The sequence below is a fragment of the Manacus candei genome, unplaced genomic scaffold (genome assembly GCF_025592945.1).
Source record: "Manacus candei isolate 608988 ecotype Guabito, Panama unplaced genomic scaffold, ASM2559294v1 h1tg000077l, whole genome shotgun sequence".
Lineage (NCBI taxonomy): Eukaryota > Metazoa > Chordata > Aves > Passeriformes > Pipridae > Manacus > Manacus candei.
This window is the reverse complement of record NW_026138125.1, coordinates 8,311,008-8,327,498: the sequence shown is the minus strand read 5'-3', so window position 1 is coordinate 8,327,498 and position 16,491 is coordinate 8,311,008. Positions and strand designations below refer to the sequence as shown.

The 16,491-nt window shown below is 51.0% G+C and overlaps 1 protein-coding gene across 2 annotated transcripts in view; it reads left to right on the top strand.

Annotated features, from left to right (window-relative positions):
• ACVR1 (activin A receptor type 1) overlaps positions 1-6,664 on the top strand; it is a 49,565-nt gene extending 42,901 nt beyond the window's left edge. For both annotated transcript variants that reach the window (XM_051810183.1, XM_051810184.1), the window contains exons 8-10: positions 707-904; positions 4,287-4,417; positions 5,374-6,664. In XM_051810183.1, the coding sequence (XP_051666143.1) occupies positions 707-904; positions 4,287-4,417; positions 5,374-5,508 (464 nt within the window). In that variant the 3' untranslated portion in view covers positions 5,509-6,664. The remainder of the gene's footprint in view (positions 1-706; positions 905-4,286; positions 4,418-5,373) is intronic.
• Positions 6,665-16,491: the final 9,827 nt, after the last annotated feature.

Sequence of the window (16,491 nt, the reverse complement as noted above, 5' to 3'; positions counted from 1 at the left end):
TGCAAGATTTGCTGAGGAAATTAGGGAGAGTTTGCGTCGCCCTCTCTGTCGCTTGGCTCTGCCACGCACCCACTGCTGCTCAATTTGTGGTGCTCTCTGTTTACCGGGGCCAGATGAGTCCTCTGTGTGTTTCCAAATTTACAGTAATTTAGTCCCTCACATAATGTTCTCTGCTTAAATGTTTAGTAATTAGTAGAAACCAGGTAGAGTGGTTTTGTCTGACTCATTTTAGATTTGCTTGAGGATGTTTATTTTTCAAGCTACTGCAAATACAATGTTTTTTATTTTCCAGCTTTATTTTTTTAACTCGTGTGTATCCTTCATGCAGTGTTTTTCTTCTCCCTTCCCCACAGTTCGGATGTATCCACCTACCCAAAAGGTCTATAAATAAATTTGAGTACTGTGTAAAATTGTTTTCTCCTGGGCAGCAGTTGTTTGGCCTCTGCATGTCCGTGCCCGGAGCGCTGGGGACATCCAGTGGCTGCAAAACACTTCATGACAATGTTTTGCAACAGTGCAATAAAATGCTTAATGGTGATCCCTGAGGAGATAATAGGCTGGTCTGTGGCCTCGGGCTGGTTTTGGTGGCGGGTTTGGCACTGACCACGTTGGTCTTTGGACAGTTGGGCCCTCGGCTCCTCTCTGAGCACCTCTACGCGTGTTCTGCCGCAGTTGTAAGCCGTGACTTTTTCTCTCTGTCCTTCAGGCCTGGCAGTTGTGCATTCCCAAAGCACAAACCAGCTGGATGTGGGGAACAATCCCCGTGTGGGCACCAAGCGCTACATGGCCCCGGAGGTGCTGGACGAGACGATCCAGGCAGACTGCTTCGACTCCTACAAGAGGGTGGACATCTGGGCCTTCGGGCTGGTGCTCTGGGAGGTGGCCAGGCGCATGGTCAGCAACGGTGAGTGCCTGGCACCCTTCCCCTGCCTCTAGCAGGGGTAGGGAAATGGCAATTCATGGCAAAGCACCTGCCACCAAAGAGCCCAGGAACATGCTGGACCTCCACAGTAGTTTGGTTCCTCACACTTCGAGGAAGCTGTTGGTGTGTTGGGTACAGTGGCTGAATCTTGTTGTCATTTCTGTTCAGGCAGAGGAGAAAGAGGGTCCCCTGCTCATTCTAGACCCTGGTGAGAACTAACTCATACCAAACAGTCAACATTTTAGATCATAAGGTCTCCACCCTTTTTCCACTTAAACCATAGTGAATACTTGTAGGAGGCTATTTCTCGTGACAAACCCTAAGAAACAGAAGGAAATTATGTAGGAAGTGCAGAAGTTGTCAAAATTCGGGGCTGCTCTTGCTTTACCAAGTTAAATGCATTCCCAAGGCAGGACTTGGTCCAGGTGCAGTTCTGCTTGGGAAGGGTGCTCCTGCCATCCTGTCTAGAGTGCAGGGTTTCTTCCTTGCTCTTGGCAATTTAGGAACCTTTCAGCTGGGTGTCTGTTGGTGTGATTCCTGCTCAAGTCAGAAGTCCTCTCTGAGTTCTAGACCTCAGGTGTGCTTTCTGGACCCAGATGGGTAGGAGAAGGCGAGGATGCCCTTCAGATGTGTGCAGGGATGGGTTGTTCACAGCTACATATTTAAATATGAGGAAATTGCAGATTGTCACACACATTTGTTTACTCTGTGTCTGATCTGTTCCCACTAAGCCCAAATCTCGTGAAGGTGTGTGTGGCTAGTTTGAGGAAGGAGGAAAGGTGGTGAATGCATGACCTTAATGTTTCTGAGGGTGTTTATTGGCACAGGTGTGTCGTAGGCAGATGGAGACCTGCTTGGTGCTGGGCTGCATTACGTCACTGTCAGTGCCTGGAGAATTTCGGCTGGAACTTTGGTGTTCTCAGTGCAGTTTTATATCCTGCACTGTCTGTCTTGGCAGTCTGTGAGCACCTTCATGTATCAGATGCCATAAAGTGTTGTGGTGGCTGGGCAGGAGTTGATGAATTCCTGTGCCAGAGGTGATGCTTGTGTGGTGGGGAGGGAAGGTGTGAACTGTAGTTCATTTGAGGGCACAAAGTCAGCAGCCCTGGGGGAAAGCAGTACAGTGTATTGGAAATTACAGAAGTCCCCTTAAAACTGTGCAGGAAGGCCAGGCTGGGTTGTGCTGCAGGAGCTGGGTCTGGCAGGGGCGGCAGCGAGGGCAGCGTGTCACGGGTCAGTGAGGCTGGGAGGGCACGGTGCTGTGGGTCAGTGAGGCTGGGAGGGCACAGTGCTGTGGGTCAGTGGGGCTGGGAGGGCACAGTGCTGTGGGCCAGAGGTTGAGAGGCTCGCTGGCACCTCCTTGCTGGTCCCAGGGGCCCGGGGTGTTGGTCCATGGTAGCTCAGAGCACTCCAGAGTCACTACTGGAGTAAAGGCCAGACCTGCTTCCTTTGCATTGAGTACTGCACGTCTCATCTGCAACAGCCAGTTTTGTGCCCTGTGCTTGGGAAAGACCACATGGAAATGTTGAATTAGAGCCAGGCTCTCTCTGCAGGGATAAAGTTCATCTGCGATATCCTCGTGGCCCTCAGAGCGTGTTCAAAGCTGTGTGACACAGCTGGAGTTGGTGTTTAACTCGTGTGAAGCCCCAGCTTTACCTGCAGGGCAGGTGTGGGCAGTGAGGGCACAGGGTGGTTGTGTCCATGAGGTCTCACAGTGTTCTGGGGGGAGCAGAAGGGTAAAGACAAGAATTCAGCCCCATGGGTGATGTTTGGTCAATGCAATTGGGAATTGCTCTTCCCGGAGACTATTTCCCATTTTGACTAGTCATCACAGACAGGGATTTACAGATTTTTACAGCATGTCCATGGGAATATCTGGGATTTTGATCTTTATCTGCAATAGAACAAGAAAACTAAAACTCAGAACTTTGCCATAGCAAAGACTGAGAACCTCTTTTCAACTTCAGCCTCTCCAGAGCATTAGAGATGCTCCTGGATTTCCTGTCTGGCTCTGGGCCAGCTGCCAGCTCGCAGTGTGTTGTGCCCAGCTGTCAGCAGCAGCCGTGTGATGTTCCCGCTGGACCCAGAGGGCCTCATTAGCTCCGGGTTTTTCCGAGCTGCTGACCCGAATGCCTGGCTTTGAACACCGGGCTGTAAATTGGCTTCTTGACAAAGTTGGGCTCCCTGTGGATGGTTTGTGAGCCCGATGCAGTGAGGAAGCAGAGCTCCTGCCTGCCCTGGGGAGTGGGCAGGGGCACTCCGTGAGCGGGTGCAGGCAGGGCAGCACACACACAGACTCCTCTGCCAGTGCCCAGGGAATGGCAGGGCAGCACACACACAGACTGGCAGTGCCCAGGGAATGGCAGGGCAGCACACACACAGACTGGCAGTGCCCAGGGAATGGCAGGGCAGCACACACACAGACTCCTCTGCCAGTGCCCAGGGAATGGCAGGGCAGCACACACAGACTGGCAGTGCCCAGGGAATGGCAGGGCAGCACACACACAGACTGGCAGTGCCCAGGGAATGGCAGGGCAGCACACACACAGACTCCTCTGGCAGTGCCCAGGGAATGGCAGGGCAGCACACACACAGACTCCTCTGGCAGTGCTGAAGCCCAGGGAATGGCAGGCTGTGGGTTTAAGGGCCCAGGCTGGGCAGGGCTTGGAGCAGCCTGGTCTGGTGGAAGGTGTCCCTGCCCATGGCAGGCAGGTGGAATGAGATGAGCTTCAAGGTCCCTCCCAGCCCAAACCATTCCATGATTCTGTGAAGATGCATTCAGCCCCTGACTGTCACAGGCTCTTGGGTGTTTGGCTTTGTGATGGCATGTGGTACCAGTTACCCTGGGGATTTTACTGTTTTCATAACTAGAAATGAAATTATTTGAAGCACCAACTCGAGAGTCTGTGGATGCCAACATCCTTATTGAACCCTTCCAGGAATCACAAAAGCATCAAAGTATGTGGTGAGGCTGGTAAAAACCACAGTGCAGACCTTACATTTTTCCACTTGCTGGTAGAAATCCCAGTTTGTGATAGGCAGGAAAGCTCTTTGTGTTATAAAATATGGCAGTTTGGCAAGGGATTTACTTCTCATCCTTTCAGCTCCAGCATCTGCAAAGTGGGTATAGCTCTTACTTTGTGGACTTGTCATATGAGCCAATTAATTAACATTTTGGGTAGAAAAAGCTGTTCCTGTGGCAGTAAGTGTTCTTCTGTTGTTCAGTGGCTGTGTGACACTGTGGGATTGACTTCTAAAGGATTTGTGTGCCTCTTAGAGCACATGGGTCCTGTGTTCCCTCCATCCCTGTGAGAATGCTGTTCACTGACAAGCCATTCAGTAATGCCTGTTTGTGTCTCACCAGGTATTGTGGAAGACTACAAACCACCCTTTTATGACTTGGTTCCGAACGATCCCAGTTTTGAAGACATGAGGAAAGTGGTCTGTGTGGATCAGCAGAGGCCCAACATTCCCAACAGATGGTTCTCAGACCCGGTCAGTGGGTGCTGGGGGGCTGGCTGCAGGCACGTGCTGACCTTTGTTCTTGGGCAGAGTCACAGAGGTTATCTTCAGTTGTGCCTTGCAATGGAAGTGATCTCGAGGGGCCTTGTCAGCAGCATCACCTGTGCAGGGGTTGGGGGTGGAATGACCTGGCCTTGGGGGAGCACTGAGCAAACTGAGGAGTGCCAGGGCAGAGCCAGTCACAGGAGCTCAGGAGCAGGGTTTAGCAATAACTCTTACAACTGCTCTTCCTGGGTCATTGTTCTCCCTTCGAGGGGAAATCAAGGGGAGGGAAGCCAGTCCAGGACTTTGTGTGGCTTACAAGCACACAGATTTAGAACAGAATGCTGGTTTCTCCTGCCTACAGAATAAGGGGCTGTTGTTCTTTTTGCAAGGCTGGTGCTGAAGTTTATTTTTCGGACTGGCCTCTGCAGTCTGCCCAACTGTCCTTACCACTGAAGCCATGGAGGTCAGTGTGAATCCACAGGGCTGGCCAGGGCAGAGGGCCCATCTCCAAAGTTTGGGTGTGGAGCTGTGCCCTGTGCTGTCCCAGTAGCCAACTGGGAGTCGGGCCAGTTAAACCTGTGCTGGGCATGATGGAATCATGGGCAGAAAATCTGCACCTTCTCGTCTGCCTTTGTGGGTCTGCAGCACTTGGTTCCATTGAAAAGAGGTTCTGTGGAGTGTTTTCTTAATTAGGAAAGAAACTGTGAAACTCCACTGTTGAAAGTTACCCTGGCTGATCACTCCAGTTGTGCTCTTGGTTTAACCAAGTTATCAGACTTTGAGGGCTTCTGAACACCCAGAAGCTCTGCGTTTGGTAGGTAGCAGGAAACTCTGCCAATGGAGTGTTAATTAGGCAATAAATCCTCTGTGAATGCTTCCAGTGCTTCCTTGGCCTGTTCCTTGTGGCCTTACCCTGGTGTTGTGTGGTTTCTGTCCGTTCCCAGACGTTAACGTCCCTCGCCAAGCTGATGAAGGAGTGCTGGTACCAGAACCCGTCCGCCAGACTGACAGCCCTGCGCATCAAAAAGACTTTGACCAAAATTGACAATTCCTTAGACAAACTGAAAGCTGACTGTTGACCCTCTGCTCGTGGTGCTCTCCCGCCAGGAAGGCACTGGGCTGGCCCTGAGGGCTCTGGCCAGGCCGTTGGCAGCCCTGGTGCCCACGGGGCTGCTCGGAGCGGGAGTTCTGGGGAGCAGCTGTGGGAACACTGGGACCCCTGGACTGCTCGGACCACGACTGCACCCACACCTGGGCGAGCGCTGAGGACTCAGCTGGATGTGCTGTTGCTGAGGTAGTGGCCTGAAGGAAGACAGAGAAATCCTAAGACAAGATCAGGGCATTAAACAATGGCTTTGAACGGCTTTTTTCTTTTTGTTTTTTTCTTTTTTTCCCTTTTTTTTTCCCCTCCTTTTTTAAAATTTTTTTTAATTTTATTTTAATTCTCCTAATCACTCCCAGGGTGAATACATGGAAGTGGTAAATTTTAATCAGCAATATTGCCTGTGCTTCTCTTCTTTATTGCACTAGGAATTCTTTGCATTCCTTACTTGCACTGTCACTGTTAATTTTAATGACATGACTTGCCAAAAATACAATTGGCTGTATCCTGCATTGATCTATACCTGAGTAATAGGAAAAGAATTCGGTAAACTGAAAATGTAACTGTCAGACTTTAGCTGCATTTTACATGTGTACTGATGTTTACAATAATGCTGAACATTAGGAATTTCTCGTTTATCCAAAACTTGCAAATTATTTATTACTAGTGCACTTGCCAGTTTTTTAAACTGTAAAATAAGTGCATAAAGTTAAAGCTTATTTTTATGTGGCCTCTTTCATGATTTCTTACACAGACGTTTTTGTAACACGATATAACCTGAAACATGAATTGTTTTATGTATTATCATATTACAACTCGATAGTCACATTTTAAGTGCTTCACATTTGTAGGTGTGTGGTCTGTACCATATTTTCAGTTGGAATATGGAACGTATATATAGCCATTTCCCACAGGACCTTGCGTCTGGCATCTTACTGATCTGGGAAAGGAAAGCAACGGAGGAGTTAACTAGAATTTTAGGTCATGAATGCCGTGGGGAAAATGCATTTTATTTCTTCTAAGCTATATAATATGCATTTAAACTCTGCCAGAAAAATAACTATTTTGTTTTAATCTACTTTTTCTATTTAGTAGTTATTTGTATAAATTAAATAGAATGTTTTCAAGTCAAACCACAGTGTGCTTCAGTTCTCTTCCTGCCCATCAGTGACCAGCTGCCCCCAGTGCAGCCGTGGGGACCCCGGGGCCGTGCCCACGGGGTCCAGGCTGGTGCTGGTGGAAGTCTGAGGTGCTGAGGCTCTGCCAGGGCCTGGGCATGTTCCTGTGTGCTGAACCTGGTCCCAGAATGGTCCAGCGGGGAGGTGCTGGGCTGTCCTCGGAGGAGACACCCTTGGAGGGGACACCAGCCGTGTCCCCCTGCCCTCCCCCCTGCCCTCCCCGCGGTCCCCCATCCCAGCCTGGGGGCAGGAACTCTGCTCTGAACAGTTCTCTCCACCTGTGCCCCTCCACACGCTCCTGGCTTGGTTCCACCCTGTGGAGAAGTGCCCAGGAAGGGGCAGTGCCCTCTCATTCTCAGAAAAGAGCTCCTTTATCCATGGGCTTAGAATACCCTGGGCAGTCCAAGGCCCTGGGCGGGGATCAGCCACCTGGACGTGCTTCCTCTCTGGGGTAAAACACTTCTCCGAGGTTCCCTTTGGTGCTTCAAGTCTGCCAGGTTCTGCTCTGCTGCCTCTCTGTAACTTTTCCTTCTCAGCCCCATCCTTCCTGTCCCATTCCAGCCGAGTGGAATGCCTTGTTCTGCATTGCTGGTGTAGGAATAGGAGCCAAGTGTGTGGGGTAGGTGCTGCCTGGGGCTGAGAGACAGTGTGCTGTGCAGCTCTGCAGAGCAGCCAGGGCTTGCACCAGCTGCCAGGTGGTCTCTTCTTCTCTGCCAGGTCTCTGATTATACATGCTGAGTATCTGAGCAGATCCAGTGCTGCCAAAAAAACTAGGAAAAGCCAGATCTGATGAGTTTTTACTGTTAGTTTTTAATAGGAAGTCAAAAGCCTGAACGCGTTTTGGTTTTCCTTTAAACTGGTGTGTGTGTGAGCTGTGTACTGGGCTGACTGGGCCACAGCTGCAGCCCAGGAGGGGTGGGATGTCGGTGGTGTGAGGGAATCGGGGTTGGACTGAAGCTGCTGGGTGGCTGGAGGTCACTGCTGACAGGTGGAGCTGCTTTGGTGGCCACTGATACAGAGCAGTGCCTGAAGCTCTGCAGTGCCTGGTGCACACCCCTGTGTTTCTTTAACAGGTATTTATGGGATGGAAGAGGCAGCAGGATTTAAGCCAAGTGGGAAGGGAGGCTGGCTCTTGTGGAGCTGCTGTGGTGCTCGGAGTGAGGCCAGTGGGGACAGCTGGCCAGGGCAGGGTGACTGGGAGGTGGCACTGCAGGGGACAGAGCCAGAGGTGGCAGTTCAGTGTTCAGTCTGTGTGTGAAGGGTATGGTCAGGCTTTTGTTTGGAGTTTTTGCCTCTCCAGCATTTTCCAGTGCAGGTGTTGAAGAGACAACCTGTCATGCTGATGGACAGTGACAGCTCTGGCTGTGCTGGCAGAATTTGGGCTGCCTTCCCCAAACACTGCCACACTGAGTCACAGCACCTTACTAGGCCTTAGGAAGATGATCATGTTAAATACCTGCTCCATCTCTTCTTTGCACTGTAGCATCCTCTGGAAAGTGCTGTGTACTGGAACAGCACAACTTCAGGTTGGGAACAGCTCCGTGTACTCCATAGTGTTCCCTCTGCTGTCCCTGAGGATCTGGATTGTCTGACCCCAGCACTGGTTACTGGCTCCCAGCTGTGCTGGGGCTGGTTGGGATGCTGCAGGATGTGGGGCCTGCAGCAAGGACCTGCACAGTTCTCACTCCCCCCTCCTGTCAGGGGGTTGCAGAGCCAGGAGGTCCCCCCTGAGCCTCCTTTTCTCCAGGCTGAGCCCCCCCAGCTCCCTCAGCCCCTCCTGCTGCTCCAGCCCCTTCCCAGCTCCCTTCCCTTCCCTGGACACAAGGGATAACAGACTAAAGGATAAAGCCACAAACCATAGGAACACCCCAGTAATACCCTGTTTATCCAGTGCTAGGTAAAGAAGATTATCCAGGTGAGTCACCGGCAGGGTAAGAGGGTCTGTCAGTGCTGGGACTCCTGGGCACTCCCCAGTGTGCTGGGCAAGGTCACGGTCACTGGTGCTGCTCCAAGGACTGCCTTCTGCATATCAAAGCATCCAGGGATTATTTTAAACCCATTTCAGTTTCATGCCCTGCTGCTGAAGTACTTCTGGTCCGGGCTATTAGAAGTGGTAGCTGGGGTGTGCTTGAATGGGGTCGCTGTTCGGTGAATGTCAGTCAAGAAAATTGGGTGAAAAGTAATCATAAGAAGTAATTTCTTAGCAAGTTCTTGTCCCTTGACTTGGGATAAGTCATTCATGTGCTTTCCTAGTGTACAGTGGCTGCTGAGGACAGTCAGGGTCTGTGCTCTCCAAAGCCAGCAGGAACAGCAGAGTTTCCTCTTAAAAGCTGGAGAGGGGTGTGCCTGTGAGTAGAGATGGGAAAACTCAGTGATAGCCAGGGAAGGATTGTCTGTGGTCTGTGAGATTTAACCTCATTTCCACATGTCTGGACAGTCCCAGGAGAACACTTGTTGCTGCTTTTCCTCTGGAGGTGTCAAGGCTTGGGCAGTGGGGGGAGGTTCCATGTGAAGGGAACACCCCCACCTCCCTCTCTGTTTTTCCAGCGTGTTTATTAATCAATGTTCCCCTAGTACCTCCACAAAATCTAATCTTCTAAAGAGATTTGGAATGCTTATATATAATCTGCTGCAGTGAGGGCGTCGCTGCATCCATTACTATGGCGATGGCACAGGCAGTTCCCTCGCTGGAGTTGAATTATTCATGTGTCTGGCGGGTTTGTGCCGCACCAACCAGGGGAGCTGGGGCTGCTCAGCGGTGCCAGGGATCAGAGCCTGCTGAGAGGGGGCCCTGCATGGAAAAATGGCTCAACATGAGTAGCACTACCTGTGGGATTCAGCTATGCTGTCAGTGAGGACAATCCCCAGCAGTCACAGGAGGCAGACTGGATGGAACCAGACCTGGCGTCAGGTTTGGGGATGGGGGAAGTGTTGTTGCTTTTTGATGGGTTTCTGCGTTGCTCAGAGAAGCTGTGGCTGCTCCATCCCTGGAAATGTTCAAGGCCAGGTCACATGGGGCTTGGAGCAACCTGGGCTAGTGGAAGGTGTCCCTGCCCATGGCAGGGGGTGGCACTGGATGGGCTTTAAGGTCCCTTCCATCTCAAACGACCCTGTGATTCCATGATTCTGTATGCAGAAGGCTTGTTTGTTACTGCTCAGTAATATGTGGCACTTGGAGGTGTCCTGGGGTCAAGTGCCAGGAGCAGCCTGAGGCCAAGCCCTCCAGTCAGTGTTGTTGTAGGGAAGTCACTGAAGGCTTCCCTCCTCTCGGCTGGAACTTCCCTTGTGGGCCTTCTGGGCTGGAATTATCCACCAAAAATCCATATCAAACCTTCCAGAATTTTATTTAGCTGGATTAAACTGTTTTGAATGGCAGGGACAGTTCTCTTCCCTGTGAGGTGAAATGTCTGCTCTGCAAGAAACTCAGTCTTGGCTCAGTGGTTGGCATTGCAGAAGGGAAGCAAAGACATTTCAGGTGCTGTTCCATTTATAGAGACAATCTCAGAATACATTTTTACATTTTAAAGTTAAGATTTGTGTGGAAAAAGTAAGTGATGTGCTGTGACAGGTCCTCTCACCTGGGAATAGCACACTGGCTTTACATTCCCAGTGGGAAGGGAAACCCCCCCAGTTCAGTGCCCGATCCCCGGAGCTGTGCCGGCACAGAAGCCGGAGCCGGACATGGTTCCTTCCCCTTGGAGAGGCTGCAAGGGGGACCTGGGGTTCTCAGGGAGGAGAACCTGGGACCTGCTCCTGGATGCAGCTTCTCCCTGGTTACAGCCTCGCCTCGCAGCCCCCGGATCCTGCCCAGTGGAGATGTGTGAAACCTGCAGAAGGATCTTCTGGGGGTGTGGGACACCTGCCCACTGCATCACCCTGTTCTGTACCAGCCTGACTGCCCTGGGCACTGGGGCCACGGCCTGTGAGACCACACACCAGAGTGCCTGCCAGCTCTCAGACCCAGGAGACTTTAATTGTTGGTTTTTTTTAAAAAACACCACCCGGTGTTCCCCTGGGCACTGCAGTCACTGCCCTGTGTCACCCTGTGCAGTGTGTCTGTCCCAGGGCCGTGTCCAAACCCGGGGTGCAGCCCTGGCTGAGCTGGTGCCCCCGTCCCACCCTTGGGGCTCTGAACTCTCAGGTCTGGTCAGTAAATACCTGTCCTGGGGCGGGGCTCCTGCCCCGTGGCTGTGGGGGGTGGGCAGTGCTGTGGTGTCCCCTGGGCTGTCCCCCCAGCACAAGGCAGGGGGCACAAGACTGTGCTGGAGGGGACGTGGCTGAGGGTGCCACGGGGTGAAAGACCAGCTGTGGCCCTGCATGGAGCGGGGAAGCATCCTGGGAATGCTGCTCCATCCCCCTCCCCACGGGCAGTGCCTGCTGGGGGCTCCAGAGTGTGCCCAGGGGTTTGTCTGGGGTTTTGCCTGTGGGAGCTGCACAAGTGATGAAGCAGCTGAGCTGCAGAGGTGGATTTTCAAAATGACCTAACATCAGTAATTAATAACTTGTCTCCACTGACCACCCCCTGCAGTGCAGTGACTGAGGGCATCACTGTCACAAAACTCCTGGACCCCTAAAATCACCAACATTGAGGTACTGGATACTGCTGCCACTGAGATCAGTGGCAGCAAGTCCAGGTGTTGGTCACTGTGCTAAAATCTGCTCCTCTCAAAAACTGAAAATCTGACACTGCATTTCAGCTTCCACACTTGGATTTTTCTTCTTCCCATGGACATCATGGAGAGCTTTTTTTGTTTTGTTTTTTTGTGGCCTTCAGAGCATGGAAAAGGCTGTGCCCACCTTCCTCTCATCCCTGTGAATAGTTCATTTGCTGCTCAGGCTCAGAGATAAGCTGTGTGTCAACTATGAAAAGCTGTGCCAGAAGGAAATCAGACCTAGTGAGGCCCGGGATTCTTTTGTTAAAGACTTTAACACCTGCAGTCAGCTTTGCCTTTGGATCTTAGCAGATGACAACACCTTTACTGGCTACTGCTAACTGGAGTCAAGGGCTTTTCATCACCCCAGTCTCCTCCCCATATGTCTCTGTGGCAATCTCCTCCAATTTTCACCACCCAAAAACCCCTTTCCCAAATATCATAATTCTTTCAGATTCACAGCATAGATCTCTTTTCATTCTTGGAATGTTCTGGAAAACCTGGAGCTTTAAAATGTAATTGGTGGTGGTGGAGGAGAGTGACCTGTTGGATGTTAGGCTGGAATTCTATCCTAAAACCTTGCAGAAATGGCTGTGGTGTTACATTGCCTGCCTGCACTAGAGAGAACGTCTCCCTGAGGGAAGTGCTGATGGGAGGAAGCAGGAAGGGCTGCAGAGCAGTTTTTAAGGGCAGTGGAACTGCTGGCCCAGGGAAGGTCCCGTAACTGCAGAACCAGGAGGGAAAAACAGCGCCTTTTGTCCCCCCAGTTATCCGTGTCTGGTTACTCCCTGTGTGTGGAACTTGCAGTCCTTAAAGCAGGGAGCTAAACTAGCCGAGTATTGGCCGTGCCCGTGAGGTGTGGGAGCCCGAGGGACAGGGCAGTGCCGTTCCTGGCCGGGCACTGACCGTGGGCACGGCCGCGGATCGAGGCCGTGGCCAGAGGTCACAGGGTTCTGCTTCAGCTTACCCTGGAAACACCTGGAACCTGAGACAGATTTACTCTGTCAAGTCTCCTGTAATGAGATTCTGTGTGAATTTAAAACACGTGGCTGCCCCTCTTCACTGGGAGGAAGGACACTGATACCAGTAAACAAAGAGAAAGGGATTTGTTTCTAGTTGCTCACTGAGAGAATCGGAAATCGTGTCTTCTCTGCAAGCACTTTTTAAAAAATTTGCCTGGGAAACTTCACAGAATTCCATGTTCTCAGTGTTTTCTCTGTTTTATGAGGATCTTGAAGTCAATTTAAGCCTTCAGGGAAGGGGCTCTGGCCCTCTCCCTTACTCTGACTTTGTTCCTTTGCCCATTCCAGCTGTTGCCAGCGGATGGTTCACTTTCCCTGTTGCTGTTCCTGGCAAACCTTCTCTCACTCCCCCAGGAGATGGTTTCAAACCGGGCCACCAGGAGCTCCCCATTGGAAATATGTTGGGCTGGGCTTAGGTGGAAGTGACAGCCCACCCCTGGAAGTGTCCAAGGGCAGACTGGACAGGGCTTGCAGCAACCTGGGATATGGAAGGTGTCCCTGCCCATGGAGAGGTGAGCTTCAAGGTCCCTTCCAACCCAAACCATTCCATAATGAACTAACTTTTTAATTATACAAATGCTCACTCTTTCAACACTTCTTATACCTGAATAATGCTTAAATATTCCAAGGAGGTCCATTACTACCCTCCTCATCAAAAAGGCCCCCACTCAGATTAATGTGGCCTTTTCAGCAGATTAATGGGCTACTGTGTAATAGATTTCAGAGCTGTAGAAAGCAGCATTTTGGGGGTGAGTGTGACTAAAGATTTATAAAATGGTTCTTGGAACAGTTTGGGAATTTTTCAACTCTTTTTCTAATCACCATGGTCAACAATATAATGGTTTTGCAGGAATGTATCAATCTGATGGCAAGTTTTGGAAGGTTTCATAGCATTTCTGGATGAGCAGAGTGGGACAGAGGGTGTGCGAGGCAGCAGGACAGGACACTGATGCAGAGGACCAAGGAGATGAGGAGGACCAAGGGGAGGGGTAACTGCTGACCTGCTGCCTGTTCTGGGATGTATCTATGGATTCCCTTTTGTTTTGCTTGCACAAAATTTCAGTAGGTCTTGGGTTTGCCCTGGAGCAAAATAAGTTACAAAACAAAATTCTTGGCTTTTGGCCAGCCCTAGAAGTGCTTCCAGTTGGCAAAAGTTTCCCTGGTGTTACCCATTTCCAAAGACTCTTAAATCCCCAGGACAGGCTGTTTCTGTCCTACCGTGAACCACGCCATGCAAGCAGCTAACTGGGGAGCACATTGGCCTCTCAACAGTGTGCTGGTTTTCTTTTTCCCCTCCATCCCTTGTTTTGTTATTCTGGTTTTTTGCTGGTGTTTGGTGTGTCAAAGGCCTGAGGAAGATCAGGCACAGGGTGAAGGCTCAGTGATGATGGTTAACTGGGACCCAAACCTGCTGGTCCCTGAGTGCTCTACAGGCACAGTGAGCTGGGAGTAGCTGAATGGGTTCTGTGGGGTTTTCAATTTGTTTTAAACTCAGTTTCAAACAATTTAAAATGTTGGCAGCTGGTGGTTCTGCGTCAATGGTACTCATAAAAATGCCATTTATTTACACCAAACCTGTTGAAAGAAGTTAAACCCCAGCAATTTGAAGTGCTTTGTTCCAGATTTCACAGATATCACATAATGCAGAATGTAACAGCATATGAAGAGCCCAGACAATTAGTTTTTCAAGGCCCAGAGAGAAACAAAAGCTCTGTAATGTGTTTTGAGGACGTGCAGCATTGTCAGTATTGAATCATGCAAAGAGGCCTCGTTTGAGCTGGGTAACACTGGCAGCACAGCCGGGTGTGAGAAAGTACCTGACCCCAGAGGTGGGACAGAGCAGTGTGGTCTGTGCTCTGCTGCAATGCTTTTCCCCTATAGTACATATGGGAATGAGAGGGGAAATGGAGAAAATTGTCATGTATTTAATTTGAACACATGCCAATGTCTGTGTTCTCACTGATATGGACTGATCTGAGGCAACGAGTCTTACAGCTTCCAACAGAGGTGTAGTGAGGTCCCAAATAAAATGCTCCAGCTGTGCCCTGCCAGTGTCTGCAACACTGCTGTTCACAACAAGTCTCCAGTCACCAGAATTACCCAGTCCATCGGTTCATTACTCTACCAGCAATATATAAAATAGTGTAATAGGCTTGTATCTCCAAACTGGTGCTTGGTTGGTGTTTAAACCTGTCTTTTAGTGCTGGACCGTTTGTTGCCACAGCAGGACAAGTGTCCAGAGCAGCAGGGCAGGATCGTGTTGTGCTCCAGCCCAGAGGAGACTCCTTGCAGCCTAAATAAAAAGGGAATATTGCAAACAAAGGTATAAGTGGGTTGGATTTAAAAACTGGCACTACACGATGACTAAGCCTCACTCACACCGCCTTGCAGCCCCAAATCCCTGAGCCACTTCTTTCTAGAAGCTTTGATTAATATATATATTTTTTCCTTTCTATAAACTTTGATTCTCCTTCTTGACAAGTGCAGGAGATACTGCTTTCATCACTTCTGCAAAGGATGAGCTAATGTGTTCTATACGTTTTTTCTTACACTAAAGAACAACCTTAACTACTTCAATTACATACTTCCTACTTCTGTCTTCCTTCACCCAGAAAAGCAGGATAATTCCATGCTGTCAACCAGAGACGAGTCTGAATGAGTTATATTTACATTTTCTAGTAGCACTGAGAAAATGAAGTGAATTGTTAGAAAGTCTTCAGAAGGAGAGGAAGAAAACACGGATCTGCAGGAGCAGAGCTGTGTTTGTCTGATCTGTCAGCAGCATGAGCAGTGCCTGGGTGCTGCTGAGGATCCAATGTTCTCTCCTGGCATCCCCAGAGCCAGCTGGGATCTCCAGACAAGTAATATGCAGCTTAACAGGTACTTGGCAAGTAATGGATGGCTGAGCAGGTACAGCTACGTGGGCAGGGAGCAGTTACCGGCCGGGTTTTGAGAAGGGAACGAGTTGCAAATTTTTTCTCTATTATTTTATTGCTCTGACACTCAAACCTTTGTATTTTTTACTAGATCTTGGCAGGTATTTCCTAACAGTGAGGTGTGCAGTAGGCTGCTGTGTTGTGTTTCAGTCCAATAGAACATACGCCCATAGGGACTGCTATGAAATAGTCATGTTGGACTCCACTGCACTAGGATGTTGTAATTCCCACCACATTTAACTGAGGATGGAGTGATATGGAAGTCCTGAATGCCTTCCCTTGTTGTGTTTGGATTAAAAAAAGGAAAAAAGGCTGTAGAAGAGCAGCTTTTTTTGATGCTGTTTAACAGCCACTAAATCCCAGACTACTTGGGTTTCACCTCTGCTGTGTCCATACCATGGTGGAGGGTAATTTGTTTTCTTTCAAAAAGCATTTAGATGAATTTTGCTTATGAAGGAGTAAGCACAGACTCCCAGAACGGTTTGGGTTGGAAAGGACCTGAAATTCCATCCAGCCCGACCTCCTGCCATGGGCAGGGACACCTTCCACCAGCCCAGGTTACTCCAAGCCCCGTCCAACCTGGCCTTGGACACTTCCAGGGATCCAGGGACATTCACAGCTTCTCTGGGCAACCTGTGCCAGGGCCTTTCTTCCTAACAATTAATCTAAATCTCTCTCAGTTTAAAACCATTCAAGGTATTGCAGAAACGCTGCAAACAGTTCAGCTCGTTGCTGTTCGCGGGGGTTTCGGCGCAGCCCCGGGGCAGACGCCAAAAGCCACCGACGGGGTTTTGGCAAACCCCCCCCGATTAAAAATGGTCGTTGTCGTGGGCCGGTTTTCCGTGTCCCGCGGGCGGAGCCCCCGGGGCTGCGGAGCTCAGTCCGAGCGCTGAGCCGGCCGGGGGCTCGCTCGGGGCTCCCGGGGGGCGGCGGAGCGGGGCGGGGGCTCGGCACGGCCCGGGGCTGCCCCGGGCCCCCCGCCCGGCCGGGCCCCCCGCCCTGCCCGCCGTGTCGGTGCCGGGGGGCGGCAGAGCCGCGCCCGCACCCCCGGCCCGGCGGGTGGGGGGGCCGGAGCGGGGCGGGGGGTCCGGGCGGGGCCGGTCCGGGCCCCTCCCCGCTGCCGCCGCTAAAGCCGCGGGCGGCGGGGCCCGGCGGGCCCGGAGCGGCTCCGG